This window comes from Pinus tabuliformis, chromosome 4_2 (genome assembly GCF_031772625.1).
Source record: "Pinus tabuliformis cultivar Carrire ecotype Pingquan chromosome 4_2, CPIR1, whole genome shotgun sequence".
In the NCBI taxonomy this organism is placed as follows: Eukaryota; Viridiplantae; Streptophyta; class Pinopsida; order Pinales; family Pinaceae; genus Pinus; species Pinus tabuliformis.
Genome location: NC_142304.1, coordinates 145,280,767 through 145,308,171, shown reverse-complemented (window position 1 = coordinate 145,308,171; position 27,405 = coordinate 145,280,767). Strand labels below are relative to the sequence as shown.

The following is a 27,405-nucleotide window of genomic DNA, read 5'->3' as shown; positions in this document are numbered from 1 at the left end:
CTGTGGGTCACATATCTCTCAGTAGCTCGGTAACTATGACATCACATTACATAATTATGGCATCGCATTACAACACTACAGTGGCTCGTTAACATTATGTTCAGTGGCATCACATTACATCACTATGGTAGCTTGTTCACATCAAATCGCATTACGTTCACATAGTGGCTCATTCACACAATGGATCACACTTTTTTTTCTATGGATCGAATTTTTCAGTATCTCACTCCACAGATAGTGACATCACTCCTACATTACAATGGAAACACTAATCCCATGGCACCACTATGCTATGACATCCTTATACCCTGGCATCGCCACATAGTGGCAGTACTTTACGACATCATCACATCGCTATGCTCTGACATCACTATAATCTGGCATCGCTACACAGTGGCATTACTCTGTGACATCATGGCATCACTATGCTCTAGTATCATTATAATCTGTGGCATCGTAATATATGATAGAGGCATCACTTACCTTTATGGTTAGTATTATAGTTTTGTAGTTCACATCTCATCTATTGTACAATGACTCTGTTGCACTCACTCTATTTCTTTGTGGCTCAGTGACACCGACTCTTGCACTTCTTTGTGGTTTGTATTCATATATTGTGATTCGTTGCGTTACATATGTTGTTCGTGATTCTCATGAAAGGATGGATGTAAGTCATAAGTACTTATTTCTTTATGTATGGACAATGAAATATATATAGTGAACAATAATTATATGACTAAGTGTTGATATAGAGAACAATAGCCCTAACTATGATAGTTAATATGTGGCAATAATTTTAACGCTTGAAGGAATCTTATTATGATAGTAAATTGGACAAGTTAGTAATCAATTTATATGATAGTGATTTTGAGATGTGGTTGTAACCTTGATGATATTGAGCTGATGATCTGTATGACATTGAGACAATAATACTTGTTGTAAGGCAATAACCCTAACATGGCAATGATCTTTGATATATATAGCAGTAACCTTGTATAGATGAAACCTTGATGAATGACATGGAAATGATCTTGTATGGATGGCAATGACCTTGACATAATATTGACCTTTGATATGACAATGACAACTACAATTTAGATGGTAGTGATAACAATATGTCTATAATATTCTTGTGATAGTGATATGGCAACAACTCTCTGTAAATCAGATCGTTTAGTTAACAAATGTAGTTGTGGATTGACTTAGGTTGGCCTAGGAGGCCTAGTGTGATTGTTGTATCTCATTCTTCTTGTACTTTGTGTCATGGTGTCTCTATTGTGTATGTTTTTATTTTGTTGTTCCTTTATGTTCCACTACATTGTTAATGTTATTGTTCTCTCTACATAGTTGAAAATGATGTTATAATGATATTGGATGAATGTAATATGTAAATGATGATTTTTTTTGAAAAGTGCAATTATCTAAAATAGAGAACAATCTAGCCCTAAAAATTAGCAATAAGGTTTTAGGGAGATCACAGTCGAAGCTGGAAGGGTGATCGAGAGTTGGTTTTCTACGACTACAATGTTGATGGCTTAAGGCCTAAGGCCGTAGTGGAGTTTGTGGAGAGAACGACAAGCAAATACGATTTATTAAAATATTGAACACACATGCATTAGTTGCAGTAGTAGATTGACGAAGTCAGAGTGACCAAGTTGTCTCATTGCACTCAGATCCATGGTTCTTCGTTGTTGTTTTCGCTCGCAGGAAGCCTACACTACAAATATGCCAAACTTTAGCAAGAAGTTTCTTTGCAGCCCTGCAAACCTTTTTCCCCTCTCAAAGCACGATAATGGTCTCGATTTGGGATGGGAGGCATGGAGGGAAGGGGTTTTGATGGAAAAATCGTCCAACTGTGAGATTTTTCAACCAAATTTGGAAGTGGAGGGTATCTTTCAAATTTTTCGAGAACCCAAAATGGGAGATCAATCCTCATAGGTGTTCAGGGAGCGAATTTGGTGCTTGATCTAAAGGAGAAGATCCAAAATATATTGGGTATCTCGATGGAGTTCCAAAATTTTATTTATGCGGGTAGATCTATGCATGATGATTCTCTACTGCAAGACTATGACTTTGAACAAAACTCCTTTATCATCATCAATTCGCGGTTGATGGGAGGTTTTCCTGGTCCCAGTATCCCTAAGGGACCAACTTCGTTCAAGGATGCAGTGAAGGGAAAATTTGACTCACAAAAAAATATGATCCAAACATCAATATACCTAGACCTTGCATTGTGTAACAGATGAATTAGGCTCCAACAATGGTAGTAAATATTTAAGAAGTTACATAATGGTTCTCCACCCTCTAATATCGAGCATTAATTTGTAGATTTAATAGGTTCTAGCTTAAAACAAAGGATCTTCATCATTTGGTATGTACAAATCATACCTCAAATTGGGAAATCCATTTGTGCTCTAGGGTTTTTTTTGTTATACAATTTGCTACCTTGAAGGATGTGTTTCATTCTCAATGAGGGCATATGGTTTTGGGGCAGCGCCGACCTTTTTATAACCCCATGGTTTCCAAGGTTTGATGCCAACACCATGGTGGTTTCCAAAATGATGGTTTGGGTCAGATTACACAACCTTCCTCTTCCTTTTTGGCATAACCAAGGCTTATAAGGAATTGAAAATTCTTTGGGGAAGTATGTAAAGATGGATCTGGAGAGACCTTCAAATGGAATGTTTACCTTTGCTAAGATCTGTGTAGAAGTAAACCTTCACAAACGTCTACCTAATCGTATTCACCTGATTCATAACAGTCTTTAGTGGACCTAACATTTATATTTTGAACATACGACATTTCAATGCCGTATCTATCTTTAAATTAGACACCTTCAAAATATGTGTGCACAAAAAAAAAAAATCTAAAAGGGAGAAAGAAATGACCCCAAAATCCAAAGGGTTAGTTAGGAACAACTTTCCTTAGATGAAGAGGATGAAAAAATAATGGAGAATCCTACGGATGCCCAAAAAACACAAAGAATATCTATGGACGGAGGGGTTGAGTAGATGGAAACACTGATTCAAAGTTCTCTAGTGATGGAAGCAACAATAACCACAGTTCCATTACAGTCATTAGAGAAATTTTGAGGTCTAAAAATAAAAAATTGTACAACCAAAATCAACTTTATAAGAACCGATAGGATTCAAGATGATGATTTCAATCATGGGGGATGATTCACCATTTTTGAAGTAAAAAAGGAAAAAGATTAAAAAATAAAAAAACTTCTTTTCAACTCGTATTTGAAACTTATCTCCCTATGGTTTTACTCAAATTTCGAGCGGGAACACTCATTGGATGCGGCATTTAATTCCTCATCCAAGGACTACCCATGTTGCATACTTTCGATGAAGCTTGTTACATGAAAAATGAGAAATACATGAAAAACATGATTGCAATAATGTTTTTCATGTGTTTTTCATTTTTTCGCATATCAGGGTCCATTGAAATTATGCAACATGGGTACTCCTTGGATGAGGAATTAAATTCCACATTCAACGAGTTCTCCCACTCGAAATTTGAGTTAAATCAAAAGGAGATATGTTGAAAATACAAGTTGAAAACATTGTTTTTTCTTTTTTCCCTCTAAAATTTGATGATTTAATCTAATATTATTTTATTAATTTCACTATTATTTTATAATATTCCTTAGGAGGCCAATTTTAGACCTCAAAATTTCTCTAATGAGATTGAAGTGTCTCCCTTTGAAAAAGATATGGGAGTTATCAAAAGATCGCATGCATATGAGAGTTCAGACTTAGACAAAGATACCTCTTCAAAAGTGGTAGAGCATAAAATGGAAACATTGGAAGAGAATCAACTGGCAATTGTAAATTCCAATGCCAATCAAGGGGTTTGGCAAAAAGTAGATAAAGAAAGGTAGAAAAGTGTACTTAAATTTTTTTACACTTAGCCCCAAAATGTAATTTTTATAATTGTTTTCCTTTTCTTGCCCGGGTTAATGTGGACCTCCAGTTATCGGAGGATTGTCAGCTTTTTGCTCGGTTTTATTGTAGGCTTCTTAGCTGATGTATTTGAATGTTCTTGGGCATCTGCAAAATGTAATTTTGTCCTTGTTTCCAGGTTGAATAAAATTACAATTTTTTGTTTGAAGAAAAAATTGATTGCACTAACCTTTATTTATATATAATCTAATGGTGTTTATATTTTATAGGAAAAATGGATGAATAACCCTTTTTTTTAATGTGATTTTTTGTTTGTTTGTTATGTATTTTCGTGATTTGTGACACTAGCATATGGTCTAAGAAAATTTGACTTACGATCATCTAAATTGTCAAAATTATCTACACCAATCTTTAACATAGTGGAATTTTTAAATTACATTCTCGAATTCCAATATAAAAAATTTGTCAGTAAAAAAACTTCTATTAAGTTGTCGAAAAGGTACATCTTGTAGCCTAGATCATCCCTACTCTCTCGAATTCAATCCAATGAGATTTGTTAGCCAGGAGATAAATACAGAACTATAGAATATATTGTCATGTTTCAAATGAACTACATAGACAAGAGGGCCTAACATTCCAAAATACTAATAGCACCAAAAAACAACTTGTGGATGGCATTTACAGAGGAGGATCTAGTGCCTGAAAAACACCTTGGCCGGTTGGGTGACCCAAACCTTCATGTACATGGAAATCAATATGGGCCAGATGAGCTTCAATTTCATCTAGTCGCTTGTTGTTTCTACGCTGACTTTGACGAATCGAGGTGAGATGCTCCAAAGTTTCGCATTGGATGAAATGGAGATCATTAATGTACGCAATGATTTCGTTGCAATCATCGTACCATTGCTCCCGTAGTATGTCCAGACTAGCCACCATGTCCCACAACTGCTCAAGAATTGAAGCGATTGAGGGCACCTGCACCACCCGACCAGGTGATTGGGCATGATTGTGGCAACCTCACCCTCCTCGTCAACTCTTCCCTCCCCCTCGTCGACTCTTTCCCCGTCCAATCCTCTGTAACTGCCACCCTACCAGGCACAACCCTGCTAGTTTGTCATTGCATTGGGCACGCTACACTAGATATTCCGAGAGCTCAAGGCACCTAAGTCACTCCCACTCCACCAACCAACACAATTCCATCACTGAGGGTACTCAGCCACCTACATCCCATAATGTTCTCTTCTGCTTCCAACCACAAACTAGCCACTGGGACAGGAGAGTTTCCCAAAAGGCTTGACACAGGACCCCCCACCACCAAAAATTCACTAGAAACAATACTCAACATGACCAAAGATGTCCCTACTGCAGTCCAAATTTTTGTCACCTTCCAAATAATCAGAAAGGAAGAAGTCGGTGACGAAAGAGGCCCACACAAAACCACCTCTCCCAATGCCTAGATCGAGCCAATTACTCAAAAATAACTGACTTAAGATGACCAAATAACTCAAAACAAGCCAGTGAAAAACAAGAACAAAGCCAAGACCACCGAGCACTTACCAAAGGTAGAGGAGGGAGATAATAAAAGCTCAGGTGTGAACTCTCACTTACCCAAATTCTGACCAGAATTCAAGATGTTTGGCTTCAAATGAGCAATGCACTTCAAATTGAAGCAAAAATAATAAATTTGGATGCTGCAAGCCTGGTCAACAAGCAACCTCAACATCCATCTCCTAAATCCCACACTGTCCTGTGAGTTGCCTAGCCAATATGCCCACTACACACAAACCATGCTTCTCCAACATTGACCAAATTGAGACAACTTGGGCCAGAGGGCATGCACATGTAGCAGGCCTATGCATACTCTGTCTCATTAACACTGCTTAGCCTTCCTCCCATAACCAACCAATAGAAAATGCCAATAATGCTCGTCTACTGCCATATATTACAACCCTGCCCCTTCTCGATGGTTTCGACCTTCCCTTGCCACATGTCTTGGTTGCCACCAAAACTCCTAACATGCATCATGCTGAATGAGATTACCCATCAGAAACCAAGTCTTGTACTGTTCGTTCACCCATCCCATTGGGGTGAAATCCAATCATATTAATAAAATTTAACTATTAAATACAAACTTTATTTGAATTAAAAAAAAATTAATTAATTAAAAAGTAATAAAAGAGAACATTTACTTTTACAAAGATAATTTTTATCATTGGAAGAACTTTAATGAAAATGGTTTTATTCCTAAATTAATAAAAGAGAACATTTACTTTTACAAAGATAATTTTTTATTGCGGGAAGAACTTTAATAAAATGGTTTTATTTCTTTTAACAAAAGTTTTTGTTTTGTGTGTTTTTTTTTCTTAATTCTATATAAAGAATATCCCTTATTCTTTTTAAACGGTGTATTATCTCGTAAAATATATGGTATAAATATACGGTGTATTATGTGGTATAAATATATATAAACATAATATTAATTTGCTTATTATGCATAAATAATTAATAGCTAAATTAAAATAAAAACAATAAAAAACTAAAATTGCATATAGATAGAGGCTTTCAACAATGAAAAATATAAATATTAAAAATGTAGTTGCTTTATTTATATAGTTATTTGTTGTTTGAATTTATAACCATTTTAATTTATTATTAATATATTTTTACTGATTTCTTATTAATATTAAGTAAAATTATTAGTTCTCATTTTGAGGGCAGATAGATATAAGGGAGGCTAAATGGTACTACATGGTGAAGGAAGTGCACTTGAAGGAGTTCCCTCAAATAAGAAAGGAATTGAATTAGCCTTACTTTTGTTTTTGTTGTTGTAGTGAAGTCATCATAGCATTATATTGCTAAAAAACATAATGGAAAAAGGATGATAGAACAATAGCTTTTATAAAAAAGTAAGAAAATGTTATTTATATTATTTTTAGTTTTATAATAATTATTCGTTATTTCTCCAATTTATTTAAAGTTATATATTTAATTTTATATTTTAATTAAAATTAACATTGAATAATAATAATAATATATATTTTCTTAAATTTTAGTGCTCAGTGCAATTAGAAATCACATTGTTATGAAATATTATGTAAAGATTTAAAACCTCGTGCATCACATCAATTAAAAAATTAATATTATCAATTTTATTTATTTTTTAAAAGAAATAAAACATATATATAAATTTTTTAATTATTATGATGATGATGATGATAGTGGTTAACGTCCACTGAGATCAAATTGGTCTATCGGACCTATAATTTTCTTAGTTTTTAATTGTCTGGCTCCTCGTCTTTCTTGGCGAGATTGATGTTGTAGCTTTCTTTTTTTTTCTCTATGGTCTTCCAACTTCTTGTATCTTGCATCTCCTTCATCTCTTCTGGTTCTTGGGACATTGGTGTCTTAGCTTCGCGATCTATTGTGTTCGTCCTCTTGAAGATAGACAGAGAAGAAGTTTGGTCTAGGAGATCTGCTTTGCTGTTAAATGAAGATTTATTTTGTGCGGTATCTGAATCCTCATAACTGTTGATGCTTGAGGGGTTGTCGAGTTCACTTTTTTGTTGCTGGGCGGGGCTTTCTCCTTGCTTGTCTTGAGAGTTGTTTCTTTGTTGTGATTCAGAGTTTTCTCTAGAGTATTCTTCTTTGATGACAGTGTAGTGTTCTTTTTGTGCTCCTTCCCACCATGTAGATCTATGGTGGTTTTTTCTAGCAGAATTTTTCTGGGAGGCTTTTGGGCAATTTTTGGCTAGATGGTCCGTCTCAAAGCAGGATCGACATCTGAAGAGGACACTTTCATAATCGAGTTTCTGGTTCCACACATAGTATTTACTTGTTAGGTTTATTTCAGCTGGGAATCCGGTGCTGAAGTCCATTTCCACACAGATGCGTGCATAGGTGGTTCTGGCATATTCCTCTATTTCTAGGCACCTGCAGTAAAATTTCCCAATTGCATTTCCAATGGGTTTTAGCGACGAGAGATTCCAAAGATGCAAGGGTAGGCTTGGTAATCTCAACCAAACTGGTGCTTAGGTTATGACTGCTGTTGAGGGATTGAATGATGGGTTCCATGACTTCATGAATAGGCCTGAGTTTTCCCAAAACCAAGGGCCGAAATCTAGAATACATTATCTGCTTTCAAGATTTTCAAAATCTACTATAAAGAAACCCCTAGCACAGGGGTAGATATTAATTTAATTAGAAATGACAGGCTTCCATACCTCCGAGATCCAATTGTGGAGAGCTGTCAACTGTGGCAAAAAACCATTAAATCAACAGATTAGGGCACTTTCGGAAAACTTCAAAGCCTCATCGAGTGAGGCCTGGACCACTTGGACAATGGGAGCTGGGGCTTCACTGACGATATGGGCAGGAGCTTTCCCTCCAAAAGCGGATGGAACTGAGCCAACAATTATTGTCGCAAAGCTGGCAGCCATATTTGCCTGTAGAAAGCTGAGACCCAGCCGTAGAGAAATAAGGCAGAAGATTAGATCTAGATCTAACTGCAAAAGATTAGATCTAGAACCTAGCGGCAAAGAAGATTAGATCTAGATCTAGATCTAGCCGCAGAAGGTTAGATCTAGAACCCAGTAGGAAAAAATAAATCACCGACTTTTGCTTCATGAACCACTCAATCCGGAGATGCCCATGTAAAGAAAAACTTGCTCACAAATATATTTTCGTAGATCTGAGATAGCTGATTGTTATGGAGAATGCCTAATACAGCCGCAAACAGAAGAACGCAGCTTCCTACTATAAAAAATACAAAAAACAAAATAACGCAAATCTGAGAACTGCAGCCGCAGACGAAAGAACACAACTTATAAAAATATATGAATATAAGAACCATAGCCGCAGCTTAACGATATGCCTTCATAAACTTGTTTACTTATGCCGAAGATAATCTTATGCCGCAACCGCAGACGGAAGAACACAACGACAGAGGAAAGGTTATATATATATATATATATATATATTATATAAAAATAAATTTCAATCACCAAAATTATATCTTGCTAGGTGCAATTAGACGTTCAATTTAAGTTAGTGAAAATGAAAAAAACTTGTTAAACATAAATACTTTGAGGTTGGTTAGTTTGTGTTTTTTTGGTTTTGTTTTGTTTTTATTTTTTATATATATATATTTAAAGAGTTTGATTAAATATCCGTTTAAAAAGGAATTTCTATAAGGATTTTCCGTATATTATTATGTTGAAAATGGTTGAATGGAGTTAAGTAGGAATTTCAAATCTATGGGATTTGACTATTTTTATTTTTTATTTGATTATATATTATTATACTAATCAATTTAATAATAAATTAATTTAAATATATTAAGTTAGTTAAAGTGAGTTGTTTTTAGTGTGATTTTTTAAAGTTTTTCAAGTAAGTTTTTCTAGTTTAATTTCTCTAAATTTTGCAAGAATTTATTAAAATCATAAGTTTGATGGGCAACCCTTGCATAATCCATGTGTCCTAGGTGTTTTTCAGGGTGCTCAATCCATATATAGAGTCAAAATATCAGATTAAATAACACAAATCAAGATTTCACCTCATTTATTTCACATAGGGTATCAAAAAAATCCAAAAGATTGACTCTTTTGCACATTATTAGTTCTTGCCGCAGGCAAGGCAAAGATTATAAGAATCGAAAATGGTCACCTTTCTATTTAAGATTGACTCTTTTGCACATTATTAGTTTTCACGGCAGGGAAAGCAAGGATTATAGTAATCGACATGGCGGCCTTTAACATTTATTTAGACTCATTACTATGACGAATAAACAAACTTTGGCAGGGATTATAGTAATCTAAATGGCGGCCTTTAACATTTATTCGGGCTCATTATTATGACGAATAAACAAATTTTTTTAACACGAATAAGTTTGATTGTCTTATTTAGGCTCTTTCCGATGCGGGGAGGCTAAAAGCATATATAAGTTACATTTGGAAATTTCGCTTCATATTTGGAAAGAGTAAACTAATGATTGAAAACATTAAATGTTATAACGACTTAGCGTAGCATTAGTTTATTACTACGCTAAGTTGTTCTAGCACTAAACTAATTGTCATAGTGCTCAATTGCCCTGGTGTCAGAACTTTCTTCAATTCAGCGTCACGAATTACAAGAGAGCCCTTTGTTGAAATTTTGCCATTGTTATACCCACTTGTATTGATTTCGGAAGACTATATTGTGCCGAACTTCCAAAGACTCTATCGTTGTTTGCCTTCATTAGCTTGATAACTCTTACCTCAAAGTAAGCAATACAATAATATGCAGCTCAATATGCAATGGGATAAGTTGTTGTGTTTGGAAGAGATGTTGCGACAAAACTAACTCTTACCTCAAAGTAAGCAATACAATAATATGCAGCTAAATATGCAATGGGATAAGTTGTTGTGTTGGAAGAGATGCTTGCGACAACTTCATCACGCACGCGGGCTTTGAATTTCCTTCCTTTCACTCAATGGGTTTTTAAGCTGCTTTTGAATTTCCTTCCTTTCCCTCAATGGGTTTTTAAGCTGCTTTGTCCATGGCTGCAACCTGCAAAAGTTGTTGTGCTGGAAGGTTTGAATGGTTTGAATTTCCTTCCTCGCTTGGAGCACTCGGGTTTGAATTTCCTTCCGTTCATTTGGAAACCTGCAAAAGGTTGCAAGTGTGGACTAACTGCAGGCATGTTGCAACAGTGGACTAATTGCACGAAGATGCTGCCTGTAGACGTTGTTGCTAAACAGATAGAGCTTATGCAAATTCAGTTTCATTGTCCAGTGACGTTGCCTGTAGACGTTGTTGCTAAACAGATAAAGCTTATGCAAATTCAGTTTCATTGTCCAATTCAGAAAATAAAAATTAATTATTAATATTAAGTTCATGCATAACAGAAAAATTATGTTCCTTATTTTTAGGTGGTTACATCTAACGTATTCTCCACTCCAACTATTATCTTCTGAACTAATTCCAGTGAATGTGTGCTAAATAAATTGAAACAAAGCTTGGTTTATTTTTATTAATGTACAATGCTCAACTATAACTTTTGATGTGTAATAACTATATACTCTCCTATTCTAACAACCTGATCTGCCTCCAATATACTCTCCTATTCTAACAACCTGATCTGCCTCCAAACATTGGCCTCATAAATATTCTATTATCAAAACCAAGATGTTGAGAACTTAACCATAAGGTAAGGTATGGGAAGATATTTACCTTATTATTTTCCATGGAGATTTTATCCAGATGGTGACAAAAATGGCTAAGAATTTTGCAAGAGCCCATATTTGTACCTCTTACCTCTTAATTTTTCTCTGCATGGTCGAAAGCCTTGAAGTAAACCTATGTTGGTGAAGAAAAACATGCGTGCTAGGTCGAGTGAATGAATCGAAAAAATCATCATTGTTTCCCACAGTATCCTGATGCACACAACAATCCAATCGACCAACACTACTGAACTGAATATTGACTCACAATCATATCTAGTCTAGCAATTGCAAGACATAGCAGTAGAGTGAAACCGTGCCCAAAACTTAGATGTGGTCCTTCGCAATACTGACAAGTTTCATGGTCAGATGCTTGCAGTAAATCAAGAGAACCTAGACAATATGGCTCTTAGCTAACGCTCTACGGGTCCGGACGCCGCAGAGCAGATCAGTAAATAGAGATAACTGCCCGCTATGGGTCTAACAAACCCCCCTCGCTTTGATTTCCCAGGTTGCTCGAGCTGAGTGAGGTGCTTAAGTTGTTGGCTAAGGATATGGAACTAGCTGCTTTCTATCTGTAGGATATACTGCATCTGAAACAAGAGTAAATGGCAGATCGAACTAAGTTTTGATCTCAAACTTTTATAATCGGTACATGGAATATTTTATATTATTTATCAGATTTATTCTCTGGAACGTGAGTCATTTAGAAACCCAAGAAAATTTCAGTCAAGCACAGCGATTCCAGAAGTTTTAAGATAGTGTAATAATCCTCGTGATTAGCTATAAACATTTCAAAATTTACGTGTCTATTTCAAAAGTAATGCCGCACCAACACGTATAATAAAAACTTATTTCCCACATAAATGGATTAATTCTAGATATTCTCGTGGACGGTATGTTGTGATTATTACGAGTGCACAGTGGTTGGTAAAACGAATTATGTATATTTATATAAAAGAGACTTCAAAGCGAAGTATCGTGCCTCCATCCGGAAAAATCCGTGAAAAGTTTAACACATAATATAATACCACTGGTTCTGGAATTATGCCTAATCTGCAATGATAAGCAGCTAACAACGCTAACGATAATGAGAAAGCTATTGATAACAAGGGGAGCTGCGACGCAGCGAGTCCCTGCGTGAAGTTGAGACTGTCTATTACGCAGAGGAAAACACATATCAATATATAGTCAATGGCATAAAACAATGAACTGAGTTTTTAAGAAGCAAGTTGAGCCTGTCTATTACGCACTACAAAGTAGAGGAAAACACATATCAATATATAGTCAATGGCATAAAACAATGAACTCAGTTTTTAAGAAGCAAAATGCAGCTTCTGTATACAACATCGTTGAAATCAGAGATAGCAAATTTATAAGTTCAGTTATGCCACACTTGCACCAAGTGATGCTACTGCTAAGAAATTTTATACTGTGCATCCGAAAGTGAAACTTTTAGAGTATTGGAAGGAACTGAGTTTTTAAGAAGCAAAATGCAGCTTCTGTATACCAGAAGTGTCACCCATTAACAAAAGCATCGTTGAAATCAGAGATAGCAAATTGATTGCTTTCCTAAGAGCAAAAGGTAGGCAAAAGCCTTAATGACAAAACTATTACACACTGCAGTCGATCTGATTCAAGTTCTTATCTAACTTATGAAGTTATTAGGACACGGACATTGACTGTAGGCCGAGAGATACATGCTGTCTGCAGTTGAGCAGAGCCGGTGATGGCGTACCCAAATGCATATTTGAAGCATCCGTTGTACACCTGTATCAGAGATATAAATCATACATGGTAAGCATTCTTTGGACATGGGATGTCGTAGGCTTCAGTTTTTAAGAAGTGGTAGTAAGAGCTAAGAGCAAATTTAAACTTGCTAACATTTGACAATTAGATCATAACCCAAAGCCATGACAAATGAATATATTGTTTCAGTGATAGCAAACTGACATTGATTTTTGCTGCATCGAGTTGCTTTTCTTTGTTTTTCAGATTAATTCACAACAGGGCTTAATAAAAATAGCTAAGAGCAAAAGGTAGGCAAAGCCTTAATGACAAAACTATTTCACATTGCAGTCGAGCAGAGACGATAGACGCATAAAAAATGCGAGGTGCAGCGCCATGGCGGACCGAAATGCATATTTGAAGCCTGCGTTGTACACCTGTAACAGAGAAGGAAGCGGGGAAATAAGACAATGCGTAAGATAATGCAAAAGAGATTCTAACTCACAAATGAATATATTGTTTCAGTGATAGCAAACTGACATTGATTTTTGCTGCATCGAGTTGCTTTTCTTTGTTTTTCAGATTAATTCACAACACGGCTTAATAAAAAGAGCTAAGAGCAAAAGGTAGGCAAAGCCTTAATGACAAAACTATTTCACATTGCAGTCGAGCAGAGACGATAGACGCATAAAAAATGCGAGGTGCAACGCCATGGCGGACCCAAATGCATATTTGAAGCCTGCGTTGTACATCTGTAATAGAGAAGGAAGCGGGGAAATAAGACAATGAGTAAGATAATGCAAAATAGATGTTAATTTTTTTTTGGTTTCTTTTTTCTTTGTCTTTCGACTTTTGCGATGTCAATAATAAGAAGAGTCATGAGAATAAGTGCTAAGAGAAACAATGCTGTGAGTTCAGTAAGTTGGCCTATGCTAATGGATTCCATGTTATGTGAAGCGGGGAGGTGTATGTGAATATCCAGGTGCAGAGGAGGCCAATTTATACAAAAGTTCAATGTGTTTGTAAGGTGGTTTTAAGTGTGAATGGAGCTAAAATACTTGAGGTGCAATGAAGTGGTCGATAAGACATGGGGAGCGAATGGCATGTGGAATGATGTATTTGGCGGCAGAAGTGATGTATCTGACATCGGGCAATCTTGGTGGTAGATTGGTATCTAAGTGCAGAAATAATCTTGAAGATCAGATTGGATGAGGCCAGTATTTAATGATGGGCATATCGATCTGACATGGGGAGCATCTATGTCAATATCTAAGTGCAGAAATAATCTTGAAGATCAGATTGGATCAGGCCAGTATTTAATGATGGGCATATCGATCTGACATGGGGAGCAAATGGCATATGGAATGATGGATGTGGCGGCAGTAGTAAATGCGAAATTAGGTGCCCAGGGTAGCTTAGAAAGGCTTCTTGTTCCAACAATGTGATTTCATCGCAAAATGCTACATAGCACACTTGAATTTCATCCACTTAAATCAGAACTACTCTGATTTAATAGCAAATCAGAATAACTTGAGAGTTATAAATACAAACCTTTTTTAATGATGTTTGTAACATGCCAATAGGTTGGTAAAGATCATCTCCTCCACCAAATGTGCAGGTTGACACAACAGCTTTACAATTGTTCATAAATCTTTTATCTTCAAGATCAATATCAAAGCCTCCACGTTCACTATAGAAACCACAGTGTACAGTTGTTGTCTCCTGTACCTAAACAGAAAACCAGTCCACAAAATTTAAATACAAGTGTTGAGATTAGGCACCGCAAAAAAATTGTAAGTGTATTTAGTTATGCATATGACAAACCATGTAACAGTTTAGAACATCAGACTCACAATCAGTTAAAGTGTCATGCATCCAGCCAAGCATACGGAACAAATTGTTCACGTAACATACTGTTGAATCAAAAGCAATATTTGGCCAAAGTTCAAACATTTGGGCCCCCACAAAAATCTCAGAAATATCTGGTATCTGGAGGCAGCTTATAACCTTGAAACTTTCTTGTCTCTCTTGGAACAGCATAGAGCACACTTCTAACAGGACTATCACTGGCCTGTTCTTACCAAACAAATTGCCATGTGCACGATACAATAATAGCAAGTTGAGAAGCAGGGTAGCTTCAGGATTATTTAATCAAGTACAATCATGATAATAAATGTGTGTGGAAACAGAGCAGTGAGACTCCTACGTATTTCTATGGTTGAGCTGTTGACATTCTCTCTGTCCCTGGATGAAGTTGGTGTACTTCTTGAACAAGCTTGGAGTAATTGAGAATGTTTCCCTTGGTTAATGGAAGTGTTGGTGCTGTAGCAGCTATGGGCCTGGATTGCTCCCTTGTTCATGGGGTTTGATCTGGAAGCCATAGAGTTGGCAGGGGATATTGGCTTCGTAAGCATCAAAGCCTGGATTGCTCCCTTGGTCATGGGTTTTGTTGAAGAGATCACTATAGATCCACTGTCCTCCTATAATATCAAAAAAAATAAAACCAGAATATAGAAGAAATACAATAATTTTACCATTCAGTCTCTGATCACTGAAAGACAGATTGCGAACAACAATGACACGGCAGTCCCATTGACTTACTTTAGCGGTCATTTGTTGGACATGAATAAAATTATCTTATGTTGGATGGAGAAATGGTATATGAACATCCTTATTCTCATCTATATTAAGTGGTGTTATAAATCTGCTTGTTTGATAACTGGATTAGCGTTTGTTGAAGAGATCAAAATAGATCCATTGTCCTCTTATGATCTCAACAAGATTAAACCCCGAATATGGAATAAATACAAAAATTTTAACAGCAAACCTTGTGACTGACCTTTGGAATTTTACCATTCAGTCTCTCACCAAGTTTCTTTCCTTCTGCTTCTTGTTCCAACAATGTGATTTCATCCCAAAATGCTACATAGCACACCTGAATTTCATCCACTTAAATCAGAACTACTCTGATTTAATAGCAAATCAGAATAACTTGAGAGTTATAAATGTTGACACAACAGCTTTAAAATTGTTCATAAATCTTTTATCTTCAAGATCAATATCAAAGCCTCCACGTTCACTATAGAAACCACAGTGTACAGTTATTGTCTCCTGTACCTAAACAGAAAACCAGTCCACAAAATTTAAATACAAGTGTTGAGATTAGGCACCGCAGACACAGGGTAATTCTGAAAAGCAGTTTCTACATGTCTAGTTCATTGAGAGATGACATCTGATAAGGTGGAGTTAAAATCTGATTGACTGTAAGAAATAGTGATGAAAGTATTTTTGTGCTTTCAGATTCTGAATTGTGACATTTTTAAACTCAGTTTCTTCCCTGTAACAATGTGTGACCATAACTGCCCTTCGATGCCAAGAAGAGGCTCACGAACATGAAATTGGATTTAATTGTTGCAATTCCAATACTGGAGGAATGGATTAAGCGTATAACCAATTGATTGAACACTGCCGTGAAACTATTGGGTGTTAAATAAAAGATACATTCATTTCATCTATTCACAATGATGCTAATTGCACTATTTATGCTCAGTGAGCAGTTAAGGTGCAATCACAGAGTTGACACCTCGGAATTAGTCATCTTCATTCATGCTAGTGTGGAATCGTGGATTGTGAGGTCAAAGTATGACGGGTCACCTTATTTACGTTTTGGAACCATTTGTTGTTGTCACAAATTCTGTTGAGGGAAGGGCTCTGTGTTGTTTTTGTTTTTGCTTTGAGATAAAAATGGATGTTTTCCCATTTTGTTTTCTCTGTGAACTAAAGCTCTTCTATTTTATAACCATATTTGGTGATTTCATTCATAAAGTGTAGTTGGAACTTCAAGTCAGAAACCTGTTAATAAAGAGAAAAACCTTTGTTGTACATTATTTGATGTTGACTAGCTTTATTAGCCTACCATTCGAAAGCCTGTTAATAAAGAGCAAAACCTTTGTTGTACATTATTTGATGTTGACTAGCTTTATTAGCCTACCATTCGAAAGCACTCTCCTACAGGCATGACAATATCGAATTAAGGGTTGTATCTTTGTTAAGCCTGAAGTTGGGTAAGGTATACTGGCCTTAACGATAATTAACCTTCCAACACTATTTGATTCATACAATTCTAGCTTGCCAAGTTGATTTGTAATGAATATGCCATCCTGTAGGAAGATTGCCAAGCTCTTCTTTAACATTAGCCATATTGAAGTTACCATAAAGATTCCATGAAATAGAAGCAAATTTTAGGCTAATTCCAAGTTTATCTTTCACTAGTAGTGTTGAGGGATAAATGTTGGGTGACTATTAACTTCATTATCAAAACTCAAAGTAGTTCGTGAGTTTCTGTATTATGAAGAATGATCTCTGCTTTTAAAACGGAGTATGGCCATCAGTAAGATACAGAACATGTGTATATGTGTCACATGAACAATTCTGGCATTACCACAATAATCTATGAAATGTTGAAACGAAGCTAACCCTTTGCAACCATACTGTAAGGCCATGGCATTTATTTCTGTTTGCTAGGACCAAGTTTGGCCATAGGAGGAATTCTTGTACCCTCACAAGTTCGTTGTAACCTTATTAGGGTTTGGGCAGGGGTGTAGCATTAGTAACTTGTAATAAAACAACAGATCCCTATTGTACAGTCACATCACTGCTTATGAGTTATGCTCAAATGATGTATGGGAAAAGAGAATTTTGGTTGCACCTGCACCCCATTGTGGGATATGTGGCATAAAAATCCTAACAGTATGTATTTCATCAATAATAAATTTTGGGAAATGTTGTAGTTGTTGATTGATAGACAAGAGTATGGCCATCAGTAAGAGACAGAACATGTGTATATGTGTCACATGAACAATTCTGGCATTACCACAACAATCTATGAAATGTTGAAATGAAGCTAACCCTTTGCAACCCTACTGTAAGGCAATGGCATTTATTTCTGTTTGCTAGGACCAACTTTGGCCATAGGAGGAATTCTTGTACCCTCACAAGTTCGTTGTAACCTTATTAGGGTTTGGGCAGAGGTGTAGCATTAGTAACTTGTAATAAAACAACAGATCCCTATTGTACAGTCACATCACTGCTTATGAGTTATGCTCAAATGATGTATGGGAAAAGAGAATTTTGGTTGCACCTGCACCCCATTGTGGGATATGTGGCATAAAAATCCTAACAGTATGTATTTCATCAATAATAAATTTTGGGAAATGTTGTAGTTGTTGATTGATAGACAAGTCTAGATACATAGCACAAGCATCTGCAAATGTTAAAAGTCTTTGATCCACAAGCCACCATTGACAGTTGTGCACCATTTGAGGTATGTTGGACCTGGCAGTTCAAATGAAGCTAACCCTTTGCAACCCTACTGTACACCTTCAGATCAGGTTTAAAGGATAGCTCTGGATTGATTTCGGTCAATAGGAATGCTACAGTTTTGTCACTACCCTGGACAGCAGATGAAAAAACACAAAATGCAAAACATGCATAGACTGACATTCGAACTAAAAATTGCAACAGCTTCGCTATTCACTTACAGAGAAACGTAAGTTCTCCCGGTTGAATTGTGACAATTTCGTTAGTCATGACTAGTTTTATGCCAGGTAACACACACCTACAATCCAAGCCACAAGAAACAATTTTTTGGGCATTTGTCACTACCCTGGACAGCAGATGAAAAAACACAAAATGCAAAACATGCAAAAGGCTTGGACTTGGACACAAGTCACTGCAAGAGATTTGCAATCCCTAGAACTCTCTGCCAACAAAAGATTTTCCGGTAAACTCCAGCCTCAGCCATTCTTGTAACTACATAGCTACTAACAAAGACCAAAAGCAAAATGCCTGGAAATAAGACACTACACGAGATTTGCAATCAATAGAACTCTCCTACAAAGAAGAAGGCTATTGGACAGAGGGGCAGGTGCATGCATGTTCATATCAGTGTTTTACGAAACGGCCGAGTTGAAACCGAAACGGCCGTTTCGGACCGTTTCATTTGCCAAAACAGTGACCCGGCCCATGACCCGGCTCGGCTGACCGAGTCAGCTATGACTCGGCCGAGTCATCCAATGACTCGGCCGAGTCATAGCTGACTCGGTCAACCCGGCCGGGTCCGTATTGACTCGGCCGAGTCATAGAAAGGACGGCTGGGCAGCGATTTTAATAAAAAAAAATCATTTTTTTGCTGATATTTTGTAAAGTTAAGTTGGGTTTGTGGATTTCAAATATTGATTGGGCTGGAAACTGATTAAGGAGGTGTTATTGGACAGCTGGTGATCAAGGTCTCATTTGATGCTTCAAACACGCATCCAATTTGGTGCAATCCTATACCAATCTGAGTTTTATGGAAAATTACTGGGGTTACTCATTACACAATATACTACATGGAAAACTCAATCAAATGTTGCTGTAAATGGGAATTCTTGTTCGTAACTTCAAATACTATACAAATTACTATTTCATGCATAGAACAAGTCTCTTCCTAGCACCCAGCATATATAGATTTCTCAGGGTATTTGACAGCATATTGGGCTTGCAATTATGGTCTTGAAATTAACCCTCAAACAGCATTAAGGGAAAGGGCTGTTACAAACATCAGAGAATATTCAAATGCAAGTGATACAATTCCTTCTTTTTCTTTTTCTTTAAAAAAAATATGGCCCTAACACCTCTGTCTAACAGCCTTATACCAGAACAGATGTATGCTAATGCCATTCCTCAAATGATCCTAGACATAAGACAAAACATACCAATTAAAGACACTCTGTTTTTAATGGAAGTTCCCTCGGAATGTTTTTTTAATGTATCATGACTGTTCATCCCATTGCTGCAAAATCTAGCAGGCCTAGTGCAGAGCCTCACTAGACAAATCCAGACCTCAGGGCAACAAGAGATTGGCTGCCACTGTCACCTTGGCAGCCTATCTCCAATTGTTTAGTACTCTTGAGTCTTAATCATGTATGGAAGCCTTTCCCGTACTCTTGAGTCTTTGATCATGTATGACAGACTACAGTTGACTATGTATTTACTATTGCCATTGGGTACCATTTTGATATAATGGATTGGTTCATGAGCCTACTTTGATCATATGTTGTCTTCCATGTATATTATAATGTTGTGTGTTTGGAAACTTGAATGAAAATCTTTAAAATTATGTTTAAAATATTTAAAATTATGTTTTTTTATAAAAAAAATAAATATTTAATGTATTTTTTACAACGACCGAGTCATTGAAATCGAGCCGGCCGAGTCATTGCCGAGTCGGAGTCCGAGTCGGAGTCGATCCTCGGCCGAGTCCGAGTTGTAAAACATTGGTTCATATAGAAAGATATAACTACTTCAGTTTTGCTACAGAAAAACTAGAGTTCCACAGCAATGGCATATGCATTTTCTTTATAATTTGTCTAGCACATGAAGTTAAGAAGTCGAAATAACATAGAATTTGAAAAACAATAATGGGAATATTCTAAATGAAACTCCCTGACTCTCCAATACAGATAAATGTCTATTTTATTTTATTTGTCTAGTACCATTCAAGCAAAATCTATTCACGTGTGGTTTCAGATCGGATAGTCAATATGTGTCTCAACTTTTTAACACAGCACGAATAACAGTCAGATGAACGATAATATTTTAAGTACCTAATCAGTGGGTCTGTCCAGAGCAAGGGAACCTGACATGCCTGGCACCAGGCTAGAACCAGTGAGAATATCTCTAACAATGCCGCTTATATTGAGATCAAGAAGTGCCTTGGCAGCTAAAGCAGATCCACCAGCAAATTTAGATAGAATCCTAATCAAACCCTGCAAGCCAATTGATAATATGAGACCATGCAATAAGTTATAACAGAACCTTCCAATTTTTTTAACAAATAAGTCACTTATGTTGATACCGTATATGTGGATGTACTAAGAGATGACTGGCCACTTCCAGAAGTACCGACAGATATAAGTCTTGCTGCTTGTGTAACCAAGCCATGATTACAGAGTTCATCTAATTTCTCAGAAGAAGAGGCAAAAGATTCTACAATCCGAGTCAAACAAATACATGCATCTTCGACCACCTGCGTAACAAATATTTATCATTGGCCAGAGGAGGAAATGTACTTCAAGGTAAACATTCAAAGGATCAATAAAAATTGAACACAGAACACAAACAAATATCTTTATAAACGCACTCCTACGTTAAATATGAAAGGAGAATATGCAAAAAATAGATTACCTTTGAGTCATGAAATTGAAGAAGATTTGTCAATATTGGCACAGCATCCATTACAAATTCCGCTGCATCAGATGGAATCTTCTTGCAAATGTTTGCAGCAGTGGACAATGCTACCCTCTAGTGCCAGTGAGAATATCTCTAACAATGCCGCTTATATTGAGATCAAGAAGTGCCTTGGCAGCTAAAGCAGATCCACCAGCAAATTTAGATAGAATCCTAATCAAACCCTGCAAGCCAATTGATAATATGAGACCATGCAATAAGTTATAACAGAACCTTCCAATTTTTTTAACAAATAAGTCACTTATGTTGATACCGTATATGTGGATGTACTAAGAGATGACTGGCCACTTCCAGAAGTACCGACAGATATAAGTCTTGCTGCTTGTGTAACCAAGCCATGATTACAGAGTTCATCTAATTTCTCAGAAGAAGAGGCAAAAGATTCTACAACCCGAGTCAAACAAATACATGCATCTTCGACCACCTGCGTAACAAATATTTATCATTGGCCAGAGGAGGAAATGTACTTCAAGGTAAACATTCAAAGGATCAATAAAAATTGAACACAGAACACAAACAAATATAAATTTAACGCTATGCCATCTTTATAAACGCACTCCTACGTTAAATATGAAAGGAGAATATGCAAAAAATAGATTACCTTTGAGTCATGAAATTGAAGAAGATTTGTCAATATTGGCACAGCATCCATTACAAATTCCGCTGCATCAGATGGAATCTTCTTGCAAATGTTTGCAGCAGTGGACAATGCTACCCTCTAGTGCATTCCAAGAGCAGACTCAAACATAAGATTAAATTTTCCTATATAAACAAAAGCTAATGAAATACAACTTTTGCGACTGTACGTGAACACCGCTGGAGAAAAATTCCAGATAAGATAGCACTGCCATTAGAGCACCAGCACGAAGGCATCATCCCTCTTACAATCCCCCTTAGCAAACCCTGAAAATATACTTACATGTATCTCAATATTATGGCCGGATCCTCCTCCGCTTGTCCGCCCCTTCACAGATTCATAACATGCCAACAAAAGTAAGCTCTCAACTGTACCAGCTCTCAACTAAGAAACGACAATGCAACATCAAATTTCAAATTTAAATAAAAATAAGAAAATCAACCGATGTCAATAAAAATAAAAATGAAAGTCGAAACTTTTATCCACCTTGTGGGCCCTACATGACGGCCATGTGCCTAACACCTATCTCCCTAGCATAACACATGCAAGCTATACAGCAGGCCACCTAAGGTCGCATCAGGTTAACAGCTGTGATCAGGGAGATTGAACCCTGAAACCCGGGCACTGTAGCTGGTGGAATACTACTACTCAAGTCCATCCTCTTCCTGGATTGAAGAAACCCACAAACGCATATTTGAAAAATCGATGGTTGCAGACCTAGACCTAGAGTGGAATCCTTTTCCATTGGAGGATGATTTCTTTGCCATCAGAAAGAAATGGCTCTGCGATTTCAATTCGAATGTGAAGAAGGCCATAGAGAAGGAGCCCTTCATTTATCGCATCAGAACTCTAGTTTATTGTAATAATGGCTTGTATCCCTTTAGCAAATCGTTGTCTTAAGGAGGGCTAGGTTACCGGAAGGTCGGATGCTCGGACCAGAGAACTCTCTTTCTATCTTGTATTCTTCTATGTCTTTTTCGTCATATCTGTGGAAGGGCTTTCAAGGCCATTTCAGAGGCAGTTACGAAGCATGGAGTACCATAGTTCCTCTATGGCAGAATTGGGGCATTAGTTTGAGGAAGAGCATGTTAAAATGAATAGGCTATTGGAAAAACAAAGGAGCTTCGCAGAGGAGGAGCGAAAGGCATATAAATTGCTCAGAGAACTCTCTTTCTATCTTGTATTCTTCTATGTCTTTTTCGTCATATCTGTGGAAGGGCTTTCAAGGCCATTTCAGAGGTAGTTACGAAGCATGGAGTACCATAGTTCCTCTATGGCAGAATTGGGGCATTAGTTTGAGGAAGAGCATGTTAAAATGAATAGGCTATTGGAAAAACAAAGGAGCTTCGCAGAGGAGGAGCGAAAGGCATATAAATTGCTCATGGATATAAACATGAATTACTGTAGAGTAAAATGTTGTTGAGTTCAGAAAACTACCCAAAGAGTTGCGTAATTAATTAAAGAGTTTGGAAGAACTCTGGCTTCCTCAAATCTCAGAGTACAGAGTATCATGAAAAATCGTATTATGATGTTTTAGAATTTTTTTCATGTGGATTTCAAAACTTCAATCTCTATAGGTATTGAAAATGCATCGTTCTTTAAATTGGAAGCAGTTTCTAAAAGGATTTTCAAAGATTCAATATTCAAGAGTATTGAGGATGGATTATTTTCCAATTTCGTAGCAATTGATAAATAATTTGGTAGTATTAAATTCTCTACAAGAACTCAATTTTTTAGGGTTGCACATATGGAAGTGCTCATGATACATGTATCAATTAGCAATTTAGCTCTAGACCAACCTATGTACAAATGTATCTAACTTACAGCAGTGCAGCGAAGACTCGGTGAGTACTGGAGAATTCTTCAGAGAAGATCTATCGCCTCTGCAGGTGCTCTCTCTTCTCTCCGTTTAGCATGGGACTCTGTTCGCCTCTGAGGGTTCATGATCTGGCTGACGGTGCAACCTGCAAATTCCTTGCTTTGTGTAGTCGTCGTGTGCCTTTTCTGCCGTCTCTACTGAGGAAAACCAAACCCTTAAACCCTCGAAATGAAGCCCGTAGGTGACTGGAAGGGTTTTCTCTGATTCAGAGCACGCCCAAAACAATCCATCATTTGCTAATCCATTCCTTCCGCCTTTCCTGAGTTCTTTCGGGAGTTGAATGTGGCCTTTCATGCATTTCCTAGAAGAGGTCCAAATGTATGCTCCTTGCTTTGTGTAGTCGTCGTGTGCCTTTTCTGCCGTCTCTACTGAGGAAAACCAAACCCTTAAACCCTCGAAATGAAGCCCGTAGGTGACTGGAAGGGTTTTCTCTGGTTCAGAGCACGCCCAAAACAATCCATCATTTGCTAATCCATTCCTTCCGCCTTTCCTGAGTTCTTTCGGGAGTTGAATGTGGCCTTTCATGCATTTCCTAGAAGAGGTCCAAATGTATGCTCTTATTCCAGCCACCATAATGTACAAGACCAGGCTCTGGTTACATGCAAGGTTTTCGTGGGTTACTCTATCAAGATCGACTAGTGTGTCGGCGCCCAACTCAGCTTCAAAGCTCTGATGAACCCTAGCTCCACAAGCCATCCTCGTTCCTCCTTCCCGATGTGAGTGAAACTCGAGACCTTTGTGAGCGAAGTCGAGTGGTTGAAAAAGATTTGCAGAAGCATATGGCGAGAACCTCATTACCCACCCGTCAATACCAGCACACCGATGCGATGCAGCACAACACCTGTTAACCCTGCGACCTTAGGATATAGTTTACGAAATCGGGATATAGTTTAGGAAATAACGAAACCTGTAAGGAAGTAATGCTAGCATTAAGGCTAACAGTTAACGGTCAGGCACACTGAAATTAGCGATAACTTGCAAATTAACCTAAGTTCGGGCCTCTTCCGCCTCGGGAAGAGGCCAAATAAGATGGCGAAGGATGGCTAACAGTTAACGGCTTTAGAAACTTAGGACATCCGCGCTCTAACCGCCGTATAACAGAGAAGCAAAGGGGTCAACTAATGCTAAGTCGGGGTCCCTGCGATTACTATAGTCCCTGCCGGATGCCAGATGGCAGGGACTAATAAAGACAATACAACCAATGACATTATTTTACCTCATAGATATACACTCACTTTCATTCTTTCATTTTATCGGCATATCCGAATAAACGATTGCCACCTCAGTTTCCTCATATTTGGTTACTCCACCTACTGGCATCGGTTATTAGGCCTCCTCCGTTATTTTTGTTCATATCGATGTGAATTTCCCTAGGCATAAGAGTCTACATCTTCTGTCTGAATGACAACATCTACTTTTACAAGTTTTCCTGCACACAAGCATACCATCAATCGAGCCCACTGACTTTGGAATCACAGTTCACCCAACAAAGCACTTACAGTATCTAGAAACATGCCTTTAGACTAACTTTATTTTTGAATGCAACAGATCAACCTTTGGAGGACTACCTGCTCGGTAGGGACTTGCTACCTTGCAGCCATCTTATTATTAAAAACGTCAATATTCTGTCAGTCTTATTCGAGGCTTTGTGCAGGTCATAATGAATTTGATAAAAAAATTAAATAAAAAAATTAATTGATATGTAGGAGTTAAATTGAGATTTTATTTATTTATTGGATGATTAATTTTTTTTTGGACATTTAGTTTTTGTTTTTTGTGTTTTTTAAGTTTGGTAGGACTTTCTGATTTTGGAATTTACATGTCTATTATTCACCCTTTTAATGAGACTCAAGATCTCCGGGTTCAGTGAGACTTCATTCCGTGGGGGAGGGTAGCACAAGATTCGAACCCAAGATCTTTGGTTCAGTAACAATGGCCGTGGAATGAATTTTATGAATAAAACTTTAATGAATTTTATAAATAATTTTTAAAATTTGCAACTTAATTAAGAGCCAAAATATATGGATTCACCACCTTGGAAAACCCAGGGCACTTCAATTGTGCAAGGGTTACCCATCAAGCTTATGATTTCAGTAAATTCCTGCCGGAGTGTAAAGAAACGAAAACTCCACCGGAAAAGCTTCCATATATATATATTTATATTTCAATTATATATATATATATATAGAAAATTTATACATTTAATGCTTTTTTTCTTAAAATACATTTATTGTCTTTTGATATAATAACTATTGTATTTTAAAATAACATTTAAAAAACTATTAATTTTTTTTTTAGGAAAAGATCTAAATGATAATTTCTTATCGTATTGCACATTCAATTTTGTTTTGACTATGCATTAGTTTGTCTTTGACCAAAAATTTATGCCGCATATCCATAGTTTGACATTGGGAAATAAAATTTTGTTATTTGTTATTAGTATTTAAATCTATTTATTTGTAAGGTGATTGGTTGAGGTCTTATTATGGGTTGTTTAGTAACTTTAATTTCTATTAGCTACTAATTTTTTGCTTTTAGTTTTATTTTTATTTATTTTTCTCGTTACTTTTTTTTTCTCCATATTTTCAATTTAAGATGACTTGTTATTATATTAAAAGCATATTTCAATAAATTTAATTATAAAAAAATTATATATTAATAAAAAATAAAATACATAAATACATATAAAAAATAAACACACAGACATATATATCGAGTTGTCTTTAGTGAGACTTTTTTGAGGTTTTTTCTCGTGGGTTTTTTCCCGTCTAATTTCTCTAAAATCGGGCTGGAATTTATTGAAATCACAAGCTTGATGGGTAATCCCTGCACAATCAAAGTGCGTTAGGGGTTTTTCAAGGTGCTGAATCCATATATACACTAAAAAAAACTAGTTTAAATAACACAAATCAATATTTCACCTCAAAATTTTCAGCTAGATTTCGGCACCAGAAATTCCAAAAAGTCGCACTAAAGACAACTCCTATATATATTAAAGTGTATATACGTTAATATAAACAATATTAGTTAATAACATTTCTTATTTTTTGGTGATGGCATTCAATAATAGAGTGTTTAATTAGTTGTTTTATTTTTGTTATGAATTTTTTATGTCTATTGATTTTTAGTTTAATTAAGCTATATTTAAGCTAAGTGAGCACCAAACCTCACCTACTTTTGATTTTAGAAAAATTCAAAATACCATTCCATAGACCCACTCCAAATACCTAACCCCAATTAATCTCTTGACCAGACTCTGCCAATCTCCTTATAAAAGACGATTCTCCAGCAAGATGTCCATAACTTCCTTTCCATATGCAAGCAATACAATACAAGAGCCAGACAATCGAATCCTGCGAAGTGGTTATGAAGAGATGAGAAGCTTGGAATCTGAAAGAACTGTTACAAGATATGCAGCTCGGGACTCTAGTGGCCACTTGTCCCCTTACACTTACAATTTCAGACACTTCTAAAAATGGAGGATATTGCCATGAAATGAATGGAAACTAAGTAAATAATTCTTTTGGCTTTTGATGAATTGAAATTGAATAAATAATCTTTTTTGTTTTGGCAGAAAGAAAGGACCCGAGGATGTAATTGTAAATGTCATTTACTGCAGAATCTACCACTATGATTTCGTTCAAATGCATAATGAAATTGGCATGTCTCATTACCCAATTGTCACTGGGTTAGTATCTAAATCATTTTTAGATTTAAGATTTCTGTGATGTGATTTATGTTTGAGAAATTTCTTTCTGATAAATCGCA

The 27,405-nt window shown here is 36.5% G+C and overlaps 1 protein-coding gene across 4 annotated transcripts; it reads right to left on the bottom strand.

Annotated features, from left to right (window-relative positions):
* Nucleotides 1–13,082: 13,082 nt before the first annotated feature.
* On the bottom strand, nt 13,083–24,523 carry LOC149168625 (E3 ubiquitin-protein ligase UPL3-like). 4 transcript variants are annotated; one of them, XM_089428348.1, is made up of 11 exons: nt 23,583–24,517; nt 22,041–22,085; nt 21,723–21,839; nt 21,375–21,545; nt 21,059–21,285; nt 20,730–20,900; nt 20,479–20,640; nt 15,672–15,767; nt 14,384–14,560; nt 13,373–13,584; nt 13,083–13,269 (listed from the first exon to the last, which is right to left on the bottom strand). In XM_089428348.1, exons 5-7 carry the CDS (start codon nt 21,107–21,109, stop codon nt 20,479–20,481), a joined length of 384 nt encoding a protein of 127 aa, XP_089284474.1. In that variant the 5' UTR covers nt 21,110–21,285; nt 21,375–21,545; nt 21,723–21,839; nt 22,041–22,085; nt 23,583–24,517; the 3' UTR covers nt 13,083–13,269; nt 13,373–13,584; nt 14,384–14,560; nt 15,672–15,767. The 4 variants fall into 4 exon arrangements, with proteins under 4 accessions (XP_089284474.1, XP_089284473.1, XP_089284477.1 ...); XM_089428347.1 differs by having other exon boundaries at nt 13,083–13,584; XM_089428351.1 differs by lacking the exon at nt 15,672–15,767 and having other exon boundaries at nt 13,083–13,584; nt 23,583–24,523.
* Between the last annotated feature and the right edge of the window lie 2,882 nt (nt 24,524–27,405).